At 37.8% G+C, this 14,272-nt stretch overlaps 1 protein-coding gene across 3 annotated transcripts; it reads right to left on the bottom strand.

Annotated features, from left to right (window-relative positions):
* Window positions 1-1,184: 1,184 nt before the first annotated feature.
* On the bottom strand, window positions 1,185-14,007 carry SPO11 (SPO11 initiator of meiotic double strand breaks; the record flags this gene model as incomplete). Of its 3 annotated transcripts, XM_082857037.1 has the most annotated exons (13): window positions 1,185-1,304; window positions 1,997-2,108; window positions 4,283-4,359; window positions 5,277-5,314; window positions 5,732-5,831; window positions 8,131-8,240; window positions 8,532-8,568; window positions 9,287-9,370; window positions 9,711-9,819; window positions 10,048-10,114; window positions 10,531-10,619; window positions 11,925-12,038; window positions 13,877-14,007. In XM_082857037.1, the coding sequence occupies 13 exons, from the start codon at window positions 14,005-14,007 to the stop codon at window positions 1,185-1,187; spliced, it is 1,188 nt and encodes a 395-aa protein (XP_082713163.1). The 3 variants fall into 3 exon arrangements, with proteins under 3 accessions (XP_082713163.1, XP_082713164.1, XP_082713165.1); XM_082857038.1 differs by lacking the exon at window positions 11,925-12,038; XM_082857039.1 differs by lacking the exon at window positions 11,925-12,038 and having other exon boundaries at window positions 8,131-8,228.
* Between the last annotated feature and the right edge of the window lie 265 nt (window positions 14,008-14,272).

Below are 14,272 nucleotides of genomic sequence, written 5' to 3'. Positions count from 1 at the left end.
CTTAATAACTCTTGAACAAGGGACCCTACGCTTACCTTTTGCACTGGGCCCCAAATATCCGGCACCCGGCCCTGCTCTTGAGGTAGATAGTGTTACTGTCCCCATTCCCCTACATCTGGTTGTGTAGCTTTGGACAAGCAACATCCTCAGTGTTCTCACCTGTAAACTATAAGTGTACTACTGACCTGACAAGGCTCTTCTCAGGAGAATTAAATAAGATAACGTGTAAGCAGTGATTGGCATATACAAGTTCTCAGAAATATCTATTATTATTATTAATATTTATCTCAATAAAAAACTAACCCAACATTTCTTTACTTCTCCTATAAATACATAATCTTGCTTACAATTACAATAAACTTTCCAGTGCAGTTAAAACTTTATTGAAAGTACAGAATAAAATCATAAAACTCATCTCTGGAAAAATTAAGATAAGTTTATGAGAGGAAAAGATCACATCTTTACTGTTATAGAAAGGCCTTATTAAAACTTGAGGTTTCTGTTAATCTTAAAACAAGTTCTTTGTTCTCTAAACCTAGACTAGAGAAGAATTCAGGTGACTTGAATTTGGGTGAGAACTGATACAACCCTGGGGAAATTTTTCAAATAAGTATATTATTAAAAAAAAAGTATGCTCAAAATCAAAACAAAGCACTGAAGACTACATCAATCCAAATATTTATTCATAATAAACATTACTAATTTCACAGTAAATGAATGAGGTATGACCCTTATACTATGAAGACAAAGGAAAATATAACTAAGAAGAAACTGCTGGACACTATCATTCATTTGCGACCTCTCAAAGTTAGGTTATTATTATTTTTGTTACTAATAAGATACTCCATGCCTTAACATTACTTGTATTGTAGAAAGTAAATAGAATATTTCTGCAGACTTTGATGACATGTGTAAACATTTTTTTCAAACAAAATTTAAAAGTCAAAATAACATACATTCTTTTATGATTTACTTTAGAACATAGGATAGAAATTAGTCTCTACAGAGAAGGATAAAATAAAGCCTTCTGAAGAAAATTAGAGTGCAGCATTTTTTTGACAAAAAATACAATTGACGGAAATTATTTTATTAAGACCATATGTTCTTTCCACAACAGCATCCACTGCTGAAAACAAAACTAATGAAAAGCCTCTTGCAATCACAAGATATATTCTGATATATTTTTATATCCATCCTCCAAATTTTAATTTGTTGGGTAAGTACACTCTGGAAAGATAATCTGATGATAGGAAGGTCAAAGCTTGAATTTCTGCCTTCATTTTAGAGTCTGCCATTATTTCCATCTGTCAATAAAAGTAAAATATAATCATACCAGAGTCCTTTGCTACAGTTCTGTCAACTCAAACTGGTAAATCTAGATTTGTTTTATCCTCCAAAGCCATCGGCAATAACTTTAGGTCAGCCGGAATATTCTGGAGCTGCTACAGCTAAAAATATTAGTATGGATTCCTTCAATAATTAGGAATGGTCTGGGATCTTTATAATTTCCTTCTCCTTTTTTCCCCCATGAATTATGATACAGCCATAGACAATGGGTATATAACTATGATGAGGATAAACTAGATCAGCTCCACCCAGCTGATCTTATCTATTAGCACTCACAATTCAATGTTTCTACAACCATTTACTGCTGAACAACACACACGTTAGTTGTTGGTTATATAAAAATTCAAGAAGGGGCTTCCCTGGTGGCGCAGTGGTTGGGAGTCCGCCTGCCGATGCAGGGGATACGGGTTCGCGCCCCGGTCCGGGAGGATCCCACATGCCGCGGAGCCGCTGGGCCCGTGAGCCATGGCCGCTGGGCCTGCGCGTCTGGAGCATGTGCTCCGCAACGGGAGAGGCCATAGCAGTGAGAGGCCCACTTACCGCAAAAAAAAAAAAATTCAAGAAGGATAGTTCCAAAATATTATGTAAATAGCCACTGCTAAAGTAAAAGGCAATAAAACATACATTTGAATTTTAGAAAGAAACATACTTCTTTTCTCCAAAATGGTTGGCAAGTAATATAAGGTCTCTTCAGGACACTGTCAAGTTTCATTTGGTCCTGTTTAGTCAGTGGAATTAAAGTACGTTTAGGTATATTTAATCTGGAAAAAAATAGATGAAAGAAATCAGTAAAAACAAAGTGCTCCTGTAACTTTAAGGTCACATATATTTCATTTTTATTTATCATACTATTTCAAGAGACTCAGAAATAACAGATGTGAAAATTAGTACAGATCCACTTTTAAATACAGAATTTGGGGGATCTGGCATGTCTTAGACCAGCAAATGTTCAAGATCATAGCAGAAGTCTGTTTTAAGTTGTTGTTTTCTTTCATGCCACACTCACAGGACGATGACAGGAAGACAGACATTGGTTATAAAACAAATGCCGAGAACACTAACATCATGTGTATCAACACCAAGGCAGCCCCCAGAGCACCACAGTTTTGAAGCAGTGAGCGCCAGTATGTGTGGCCAGCAGCAAGATCCACTGTGGGATTTTAGGTTCCACTGAATACTTAATTCTCTGTAATTCATTGAGAATTTTCTGGGCCGAAGAAGTTAGTCTATCAATTTTCACTTATGCATTCATGCATGCACACAGACATACACACATCTATTTAGTTTTACACTTTTAAAAAGTAGATTGTAATTTTATCTTGGTATGTGTTTTAAAAATAGAACATGAGAGGTCCAGGATTTATGTTGTGAACTGCTTTTTGAAGTCACAAATCCTGGATTTCTCAGGAGAGCTCCAGTTTCAAACAGTCTTCTTCAATGTCCCCATAATTATGACCATTTGCCAGCGGCAGCTCCTGAATAGGATGACAATCTGATTGAAAGGGAGGCCGAGAGGGTTTCCCTTGAAGCCATGTCTGTGTTGCTATCATACTTTTTTCTTTGATTGTACATTTATTTAGAGTGGCTTTTGAGGGCACTGATGGAATTTATGAGATGCAGCTAGAGTTTCTTCAAGTTTTCCACCTCAGTAATCAGATCCTCTGTCCTAAGGTTGTGTTAGAAATGATATTCCTACGAACAGACGACCCCCAAGGGATTCTGACCATGACATACACACTACATTGACAAAACTTTGATTCACTAGAGCGAAAACATTCAAAAATCGAAAACGGAATGTTTTCTCTGGTGCCCTCATTTTGTTAGAAGCAGTGATTACCCAAAACCTGTTCCTATTCCATATTTATAAAATAAGCACCTGTTACCACGGTTTGCTCACTGCTTAAAGAAATCCAATAAATGTTTAATTTCATTCTCACTGGCTAATTAAAACGATAAAATATTTTAAAATATCACAATAGCAGAGATGAATAAAGTGATAACGTCTCATGCTGAAGGACAGATGGGCTCTTACTCTCCAGGGAAAACAAAATAATTAACCTATCCGGAGGGCAGTCAAAGCCTTAAAAATGTGCATACCCTTTGACCCAGCAATTCTGGGAATTCGGCCTATGGGACTAATTAAGGATACGGGGCAAAGATTTAGTTACAAGATGGTCCATCAAAGCACTATCCACTGGAACAGAGACGTGGAAACCACCCAAACTTTCAGCTGGAAGGGGCTGACTGAATAAACACACTCAGAGTTGGAACTCAGCAGAAGACATTCAAATGAGGTCTTAGGAATGTATTTATTGATAAGGAAAAGCGATCACATTGTGTTATGTGAGAAAAGCAGACTACAAAATAGAGTATGACTCCATTCTTTTGGAAGAAGTTATGGCAAGGCACAGCAAATAATCAACAGGGGTAAAGCTGTTCATCTGTAGGTGACTTTTATCTTGTTACTTAATGATATTTTTTCTATAATGAACATATAGATAATAAAAGTGACAAAATTTAGAGTTCCCAACTTTAATCTTAAAATGAGATTTTTAAATGAAGTTAAAATTTTACATCTATGATAAAGTTAATTCATATGGCAAATGGTGCTGTCAATGATTACCATTTAACTAGATTCAATGTCTTCATACTGTCTAAGTATAAAAAAAATTACTAAACACTTTAACCATAAAGGTAAAACAAAAAATGTCTTCTAGCTAGCTAAAGGTTCAATTAACCAAATATATTTAAGTATTTTAGCAGCTGAAACAGAAACATGGATAAATGTAATTCATAATTATATAATCCCGAGTCATTGGGAACACGATAAGTAAAAACCGTTAAGTGCTTTCCCTGGTAGTGACTTTTTAGGCTGAGTGTTACATATTACAATGAATCATCATTTAAAATATCCTACTTCTGCTAACCGCCTAACCTTTTGATATCAGAAGGGAGGAGACCAAGCCATCTAATAGCTGGAACTGTGAGATTATGGGCTTCAAAAGACATAGCCTAAAATAGAGAGCAGAAGTGTATTAGCTAAGGTATGCAGAGAACTAGCATACGTGTTTTTGCAGCCAATTTTTTAACTTATTAGGAAGGACCAGTACTGAAGACTTCACACCCCCAGAGACCACAGAAGTTAAGAAAATCACCAGGGGCTTAGCTAAACTTGACTTTCAGTGGAGGTTTTAAAACTGCTCTGTAGTATTTCTGTATTGGTTTTCTATAAAGTAAAACTACAGATGACCCCTCTGACCTGCATTTACTGTGGTTCGTTGATTCCATACCTTAACACCTTGCTCCACCATCCTTTTCATCTGCTATAAACATATACATCAGGACACTCAAGGTGTACACCAATGGTTCCCAAACTTCACCATGTGTCAGAATCACTTGGAGTGCCCACCCTTGGAAATCCAGACTCAGGAGGTCTGGATGGGGATTGAGATTTGCATTTCTAACAAGTTCCCAGGTGAGCTGATGTCCAGGACCACATTTTTGACAACCATTGATGTGTGGTAGTTGCAGTCTCCAGTGGTGAAGTTTGGTGATCTTCTCATTTCTCCTTATGGTTGGAATTGGAAAAGTCAGAATTCAAGGCTCTATATAATTTTCAGGGTATAACTGGTGATCAGTGTTGCTATGCTGAGGGCCCACAGTTACTTCAGCAGGCCAGGAAAGTGGAGGATAATTAATGCCTCTTGCCCACAGGTAATCCCACTCTGTCATCTGCAGTCACACTGGTCACGTTGGAAGCTGGAATCACAGGTCTGAAATAGACTGGCCCTAGACTTAGGACAGTAGCTTCCCTGGTACATTTTGGGGGCCCTTAGCTTACTAGGGGCTGATAAGTAAATGCAGAAATCACTTTAGTGAATATAAAATATCTCAATAGTGAAAAAGGAAAAATGCTTTTCTATACTTACCATAGATCCATACTTATAGATACACATTATTTCTATGCCTGTTAAAAGAAAGTTAACTTTAAAATTAGTCTTCTTGCATATTATAGGCTAGATAATTATACCTAACATCTGCAATTTTTATTTTTGTGGACATTACCAATGGAAAATTTATGGTTCAGTTTAATACAGTAAAAACAGTGATAAGTTGCCCCAAATGATTACAGTTATTCATTTTAATCTAATAATCATATTCTTTTAATTTTTTTTTTTTCAGCCACGCTGCACGGCATGTGGGATCTTAGCTCCCCGATCAGGGATTGAACCTGTGCCCACTGAAGTGCAAGTGCAGAGCCTTAACCACTGGATGGTCAGGGAAGTCCCAGAATATTTTATGAAAGTGTTTTATGAGCAGAAAAAGGCAACTACAGACATGATTTATCATGACTATTGTTTCAAATAGTCCAACAATCAATTACCATGTGGATCAGCATCTACAAGAGTGAAAATAGGAATGTGAAATGTATCCCACAGCTTCTTGACTAAAAGTCTTGTGTTCAGATCAGGTACTCCCTTTCCCTAAAAGCAAGTATTGAAATCATTTAGTAGAATGGAACTGATAAAACTATATTCCTATTTTGTTAATAACTTAAAAGTTAGATCCCCTCACCTTAAATTTCAGGTGATGGAAGACTGGTTTTGACTGTGAAAAAATGTACACTATATACAACAGGGTGAAAAAGCCCACATAACTTCATACCTTTGACAATTATCCCAGTCCTAGAAAATAATCCTAAGGAAATATTTCAGCAGAAACAGAGGTAAGAAAAATCTGACATACATAAAGATGTCCACTGCAGGGTTATTTAACAGGACAGAAACTATGATAAATAGCCAAACTGTCTCACAACAGGGACATGGAGAGGCAGCAGAGCACGGTGGTGATATGCACCAGCTCTGGGGCCAGACAGCCTGGGCTGGCATCTGGCTCTGCCGCTTCTCAGCAGCATGAACCTGAAAGAGTCACGAAGACTCTCTGAAGTTGGGGCTTCTTAACACCTTATAAAATTACGATAGGAATTCAATTACTTAACAATTATAAAGCATTTAAAAGAGTACCTGGCTTACATTCAGAATTTAATAAACCTAAGCAATGGAAGAGTATTATGAAGTCATTAAAACAATAATTATGTGGAAAAGTAATTGAAAGAGCTTTACAACAGTGTTAGGAGAAGAAAGCAGAAAACCAAACGAAACATGGAGCAGAGAAGGAAGCAGGCAGAGAGAAGAATGGGCTTTCCACGCGAGCGCTCTGAGTTTGAACTCCCTCTCCGCCAATCACCAGCGGGTAAAGTTGGGTTGGTTTCTTGGTGTCTTTAGGCCGTGGTTTTATTTATAAAATTGGGATAAACATGCCTGCCACACAGTTATGGGACTAGAGTGACGTGGAGCTGAACTGCCTAAAACCCAGTCCTAGTTTTGACCAGCCTTAAGATTGTGGTAAAATACCTTCCTGGGTCCCATTGTCCTATTGTTAAAATGGAGATGATAATAATACCTACCTCACAAGGTTGGAGAGACTTTACATGTTGATATGTGAAAAACAGCACTAAAATGGGAACCCTTATTGTATCCAGTGCCCGGCAGAGCTCCTGGCACACCATGAGCACTTAGTGAATGCTAGTGTATTTTAATTTTTTCCTTTGGGAACGACTACACATGTATGTGGTAGAGGAGACCACAGAGGAGTACCAAAGGCTCCTTCCTAGCCTGGCCCTCGGTTCTCAGCTCCCCTCTGTAGAGACAGCTACTACGGGTCAGCTGCTTGTGGGTGTTTCACCATAGCAATGACAGCAATTATCAGTGGACACCATGATAGCACCAACGCGTAGGTAGGCAAGGACTAGGAGGCAGCCTACAAGAGGAAAGACAAGGTAGAAAAAGAAATGTGACAGAGAGCCGAGCTTTACTTGTGTCTCGGATGGGCCAGTACCAGCCATGATTCAAACGCCAACAGCTGAACAGAGGCCGGGGCCCGGGCAGCTTTCTCTGTTGGTAGTGGCTTGGCTTCCTATCAGCCCAGCAAGCATGCACTCTCACCAGGGAGGTGTGAAAGCGGAGGAGGACTGGACCAAAGCATGAGCCACAGGACACCCCCGCTGAGAGATCACTTCAGGGGTTCAGGTAGCGCCTTTATTACTTATGAGCTCTCAGCCTGCATTTTCCATCTCAACCGTTCTCCCCTCACTTCAAACTGGGCAGAGGCCACTAGGATTTCCTGCTATCGTCTCAAATTCATATTTCTAAAACTACATGCAACATCTTTCTGCCGCGAAGAGCTGAGCCTTCCCGCCAGTTGTCCTGTAGTATCGACGGTGACATCATGGTGAAGTTCCACACACCAGAGTCATTTTGACTCCTTCCCCTCATCCCGTGGTCACCACGTCCTTTTGGATTTGCCTTGGAAATGCCCTTTGCTTAAGCCCTTTCTCCTTAATCATTCCCCTGGCATCCTTCCACCCAGGCAACCACCTGAGAGCCTCTGGACAGGCTCCCCAAATCCAGTTATGATGTTCTTCCTCTAACTGATGACGCTGCCGCACTAATCCCCGTCATTTCATTTCTCACCAATCCACTTTTGTAAGCACGTGATATTTACACTATATCAGGATGCCTCCTGGGGGGTGTTATTTGATTTCAGTCAGATTTGAGGATGGTTAAATAAACACCTTGGAAATTCTTGTTCTATAATCCCAAAGGATGCATCATATTGATAACAGAATGCTGTCCAAGCTTATGGATGATGTTATAAACCCCTCTTACCAATCACCAATGTAGTGTGTTAGTTTTGGAATTGTGGTAAAGGTAGATAATATACCGTAACCATGATGCACGGAGACATTTTGGTGCAAAAACTGTCATCTAGGAGCCGCTGAAATGTCGCATCTTTTTCTACAATTAATAGAAATTTTGCATCTGTAATTAAATCTGTGAAGTTAAGGCTGATAAATTTAAGGCATGCGTATTTCAATTTAACCACTAACTAAATAACGGTTATATTTGAAGGTAAACAGATATCTATTCACACACAATATTTAGATATCTGTCTCTCCTACTAGATGGTGAGCTCCTAAAAGGATCTTTAAAAAGGGACCATGGTGTGCTCATCTTGACCACTACAGGGTTTGGCTTGTTGGTTACACATTATGAAGGCTTGATTTATCAAAGTCATGGATGAATGAACATTCTAGACGTTTAAATAGTTTTCCCAAAGGATACTCTGAATTCCTTGAATATTAGATGGCACAGCAACAGCCTAAGTTAACAAAACAAGACAGTTTTTATTTTAAATAAATAGCAAGTTTAACGACATTTAAAAATTTATCACAAAAATCCTATATTTTCATTAAAAAAAATACACCTGTTATCAGAGGTCTATGCCTCAGTAAAAAAACAGTAGGACACAGATTTACTTTTCAGTAAGAAAACTGACATATGACCTAAACTACTTCCCAGAAGGTGAGAATTTCTTGGAAATTTTATAGATATGTGGCTTAAAAAGCAGAAACAGATGAAGGAAAGACTTCCTTATGCAGGATCTCATAGGTGTCATTCTCCTCTTTCCTAAATGGTGAGCTGGCCCTTTCCAAACTTCTGTGCTAGTTCAGTACTGGGGGCTTTCTACGTACCAAGCCTAACAAATAGTTTAGTAACACACATTAATTTCAGAACCAGAGAATTTCATGAAGATTACATAAATAACCATGCTAAAATGGTCAGGTCACACTCTACCTGAAAACAACAGTGCATTTTAAAAAGGAATGTGTACGTTTGTTTCTTTCAATGTGACATTTGGCAAGTGGCATGTTTTGAAACTATGTAATGTACAACCCAGTACAGCATATACATATTCATCGATTTTATTCTAAAATCTTAAGCTCCAAACTACGTAACAAGGCAGTAAATAAAATGCATTTCAGAAACAAACGATCTGAAATGGAGTTAAAACACGTGAAAACATTAATGATGCTTACGGTTGCACATGCACAATTCACCTTGGTGCCGTCTTCCTCGATATACCTTAAATCGCCAGCAATTAAACCTTTTGATGTAGATAACTGAAAAAATAATAGACATATCTGAAATCTCTCTCTTGAGTTTACTTTATGCCTCTAAGTCCCTTCTCATGTTCACCTCTTAATTATATGTATTTTGGCCCAGACTGGAATTTAAGAAATAAAGGAGAAAATGTGTAAGAGCATTTAGAAATGAAAAATATTTGATAATTCATCTGTCTTGGTTCATTTATCCAAGGGAATACAATGAGAATAGATTATTTAAATTCATAGTGAGAAAAACGTATCAAAAATATGGAAAGAAGGCACAGATTACATTTATTCTTCTATTACAACTTTTGTATGTTTTGTCTTAAAATGTTTTGTATTAAATGCTACTTACTATATGCAGACTTCTCCTCGGCACTTTTAACATACAGGAAACATCATTGATAATATTGTCCACAACAGTCTGGTTACCAAAGAGTTGGCTGTCGGTGTAATATATGTCTCTATGAAAATTTTAAAAATATATATTTTAATTAACCATATTCTCTTTGAATATAAGTATGTAGTATTAATTGAAGAAAGCTTTAACTGGATGAAGGCAACATATTAGCGAAGTAGTTTACGACCCATAGCCTAGTTTTATGTAACTTTTCAAAACATATAATGAAAGTTAATGCCACTAAATCTCACACTGCATTTTAAAGAGTAATTTATTAGCACAATGTACTTACCGTTTGGTTGCGTAAGTGTTGCTCTGTACTAATTTATAAATCATGGACAATATTTTAAGAATTAGCGCTGGAAAATAAGATGCAATAAACAAGTTACTCATCATTTTTCTTACAAATTCAAAACATACTGCTATCAAGGATTTTAACTGTCCTCAGTTACTTTCCACAATATTACAAAATTTATCTTCCCAAAATAGAAGTGTTAAGTACAGAATAATAATTGCCTGACGAATCAGATAAAATTAATTGCTCTATGTACAGCAAAATTGAGAGAATACTTTTCCACTGAATCATGCATCTTGAAAATTTCTTTTGAAATACTACTTCCATGGTTATTAACAATGCAAAATTCTATAAAATTATTTCAAGTACAGGGTGGCCTATTAAAGAACAAGTAAAATTATTTAGCTAGGAAAAACTATAACCCAGAAGGTAACCAAAATTATTTATTTTACTACAGAAAGCTAAGAAAGATTAATTTACCAAAAGTTTTAACTGATTTTGGTGAATCACTTTTGATTTTTCTTGTGGTACAATGAGATACCATGTGAAGACCCACAGAATCTTCAAACCTGTCATTTTGTTTAAAGCAAGGGAATAGAATAAAAAAGAATTAACTTTTGAACACCAAACAATATACACTCAATGTCCTCTTCCGAACATCATTTAAATCCCCATTTCTTCTCAATGTAAGCACTGATATATTATATTATGATAATCTCGTTTATAAGCTTAGATAATTCCAGGTGGTAATTAGGTAATTAGCTTTGCAACATACAGAGGCACTAAAAGCAAGTGTGTAAAATACACGAATTAAATACCTTTAATTATGATGTGTGTGTGTGTGTATGTATTTCTTTCCCAGGAAGATATTTAGGGTATGTGAACTATTACCAAATATTTCACAATTTTATTAGCATTTTGCTCATTTTCTTGATTGGTTTATTTAATTCATTGGTTTACTTAATAATTTTACTCAATTTAATAATAAGTTTTGAAATGTTTTGTTTAATTTACCCCCAAAGTTACAGTAAATGAAATAACAATTTATACTAGGCTGTTAAATTGAACTGCCAAGCCTGTCCTAAAGGTGGCAGAAGGCACCAGGCAAATAGGCCAGGTGACAGTTGCTTCAAGATCCAGCTTGCAAAATATGATTCAAAACTTTACAGTTACATTAATTACATTGATCATAAAAGAATACTTAGTGCCTGAAGAGCCTTAAAATTACTTTAATTCTGTTTCTGTAACTCTTATTGAAGACTATTCTTGTAGTGTTTTTCATTATTACGTGGTAAGTGTCTACAGGTTGACGATCTGAAAGCAACAAACTATGTAACTAGGTTCCAGGACTTTGATAAAGCTGTTTGCTGATTTTACCCTCTTGGACACAGGACTTAGCAGGGGGAGATTTGCTAGGGGAAAGAGCCATCAAAATATGCTCTGTGTTCAGGATACATTTATTTTGGTCTCAGTATCAGGACTGGTTGTAGCTCCCCTGAGCAAGTGGTTTGCTTTTGCAGTATAGATGAGAATTCCACTGGTGTTATTTCCCCCTTTTGAGTGCTAGAAAGCTTAGATCCAAGTCTGGAGCCTATTTTTAGCAGGACTGTGAGACTTTATCATATGCATTTTGAATTCTAACCCCTTTCGGTGCTCCACTTTTTGTTCCTAGCATTGTTTTCCCTTTGCCTTATCTTTCACACCTACTTCTACTTTATAAAACCTGCCTGTATGGTATGTATTTTGTAAACTTCCTTAGATCTTTTTGGCAAGGTAAAGGCAATAAAAAGAATTAAATCCAACTAGAACTCGAACTCAAACTCAAATAATGACATAGATACTGCATTTAAAAGTAAAAAATGCAAAATGCCCACTTTATATTTTCCCAGCTTGATCTGTTGTCTATTGTGAATGCAGGTGCTTCATTTCTTGCCAAGCTTGTGATTATGTCTTGGATAACATTTTCTATAGCTGCAAGAACCTCAGAACTGAAACAATAAATACACCATGATTCAGTCTTAATTCTAAATTAGACCTTTACAGTATGTAACATTTCCCCAGGTCAATATTAAAGTAATTTTTAGTTTCATTGGTTGTTTTTTAAGACTAGGTGATACATGTCAATAATATTCTCTCCCACTAAATTTTTATAACAGTAATGCATTAAAACAACAACTGTATTTATAGTGGTGAATTACAGAGAAATTTCATTTGCTTGTAATTTTACTTCTCAATTACCAATTGAAGTAATATCTCCCTTTTAAATTAATGACTAGACAATATAACTTATAAATATATTTTTATCTACTCTTCGTATCAACCTACTTTAAATACAAAATCATTGACTTGAAATACTACTGATAAATCTTTTAATTAAAATTGATGTAATACTTGCTTTAATTTCCCCAAAATGCAAAGCGAAAATATTTCAAAAGAAAAACTTCGTGCTGTAGCACGTTACCTTAATTGATCTCATGCCATAAATCAGCCCTTTTGCATTTTAGTGACACAAAAAGAAAAAAGTTTAATCACTACCATAAAGGGACTTGGCAACTACTACACCACAGAAAATTATTAAGACTTAGCCCAGTTTTCTGTCAGCTGACTTTTAATTTCACAAGCCATCAGCTTCAAAAAATGTTATTCTGTTATAAACACCGTAAGAATATTGCCTAGGAAGGGAACTCATATTAAATCTAGAAAATGCACAAAATGTAGTGTTCTAATTTCCACAGAAACATCAGCGTTTTCACGGAAAATGCATGTATCAGAAAATAAATTTTAAAACATTCCATATTTTCTAATAACAGGATGCAAAACCTGATTCAAATATCTCATTTTTCCAGCCTGGAAAAAAAAAGTTACGATAACGTTATGACCAACTTTAAAACAACCAGATTTACATCTGAAATGTCAAAAGGGACTTCCATGCCTTTCTTTCCTTTACTCTCAATTCTCCCTTAAACTAAATCCTATTGTAAAAAAATTTTTGTGGGTTTTTCCGGCTTTTTGGTTTTTTGGTCGTTGGTTTGGGCTTAGAAGTAAAAGGCAGTAATTTGTTTAAGTGAAAAAGTTTGCTGATAAATGGGAAAAGCAGATCAAGGAAGCAGAACAACAGAGCATTTCAAGTAAAAGTGGTGAATAGTGTAAACACAATTTCGGTAGTTAAGTCTAAGCTGGGCAGCTGGAGATCCCGTAACCGATGTTATCAGCACCGCACTCTGAGCTAACCCCTAACTGCTCTAATCGATTTCAAGAAGTGTACATTCTCTTCACTTCGAAGTCAAAAACCCCATTGTCTCACTAGAAACCATTTAAAATGTGTTGACTTCCTTGTTCATTTTGATAAAACACACTTATTGAGAACTCACAACACTGATTTTCCCCTCTTCCAAAAAAAAAAAAAAGCCTGAAAACTTCTAAAGTTAAATTTTTACCCTTTTTTTTAATAAACAAACACAAGGCCAAACTGTGCCCTAAACTCCCCCAAACTGTTAGGATTTCAAGAACCTCGTGAACCCAGCTGTGGAGATGCTCCTGGACCATTCTAGAGGGGGAACATTCTAGAAGACATGGGGGGGGAGGGTGGTCTGTCACCAGGCTTTCTGAGTTCAAAATAAGTTAACAGCAGAGAAAGGGGGTCGCTAAACAAGGGCCCTTCTCGGGGTTCAGGGTTGGCGGGCCCAACAGGCTTCACCCTGTGGCCGCCACAGTGGGAGACGGGAAGGGGGCCCAGCATTTCCCCACAGAACACCTCAAGCCCGGCTGCGCCGAGGAAGCTTTGCGCCAAGTCCCGGCGTCTGCGCCCCAGAAGGCGCCCTCATACCTAGTGGCCAGGCGCGTCCCCCCGCCAGCGGGCTCCCCGCCGCCTTTCCTCAGGGCGGCCAGCAGGGAAGCCCTGTGCTGGTCCAAAACCTGGAAGAAGGAGGCCTCGGGACCTCTGGGTGCAAAGGCCATGAGGACCGCCCGGCAGTGAAAGAGTCCAAAAGCAGGAACTTGACTTGGCCGGATAGCGCCCTTCCCCGCACCCACAAAGCACTTCCAGGAAAAGACGGAGCTCCTTTCCCGCGCTTTCCGGAGAGGGCTGACCGCGCATGTGCACTCCTCACCCACTCCCCAGGCGGAGCTGGACCAACGCATGCGCATAGCACCTCCATTGAGTGAGGCATGCGTGCTCGGGGCTCTCTCAGGCGCAATCCTACCTGGGAGGGAAAAAGAGGGA

This window comes from Leucopleurus acutus, assembly GCF_964270905.1.
Source record: "Leucopleurus acutus genome assembly, chromosome: 16".
NCBI lineage: Eukaryota > Metazoa > Chordata > Mammalia > Artiodactyla > Delphinidae > Leucopleurus > Leucopleurus acutus.
The sequence above is the reverse complement of the archived record's forward strand: the minus strand, read 5'-3'. Positions and strand labels throughout refer to the sequence as shown.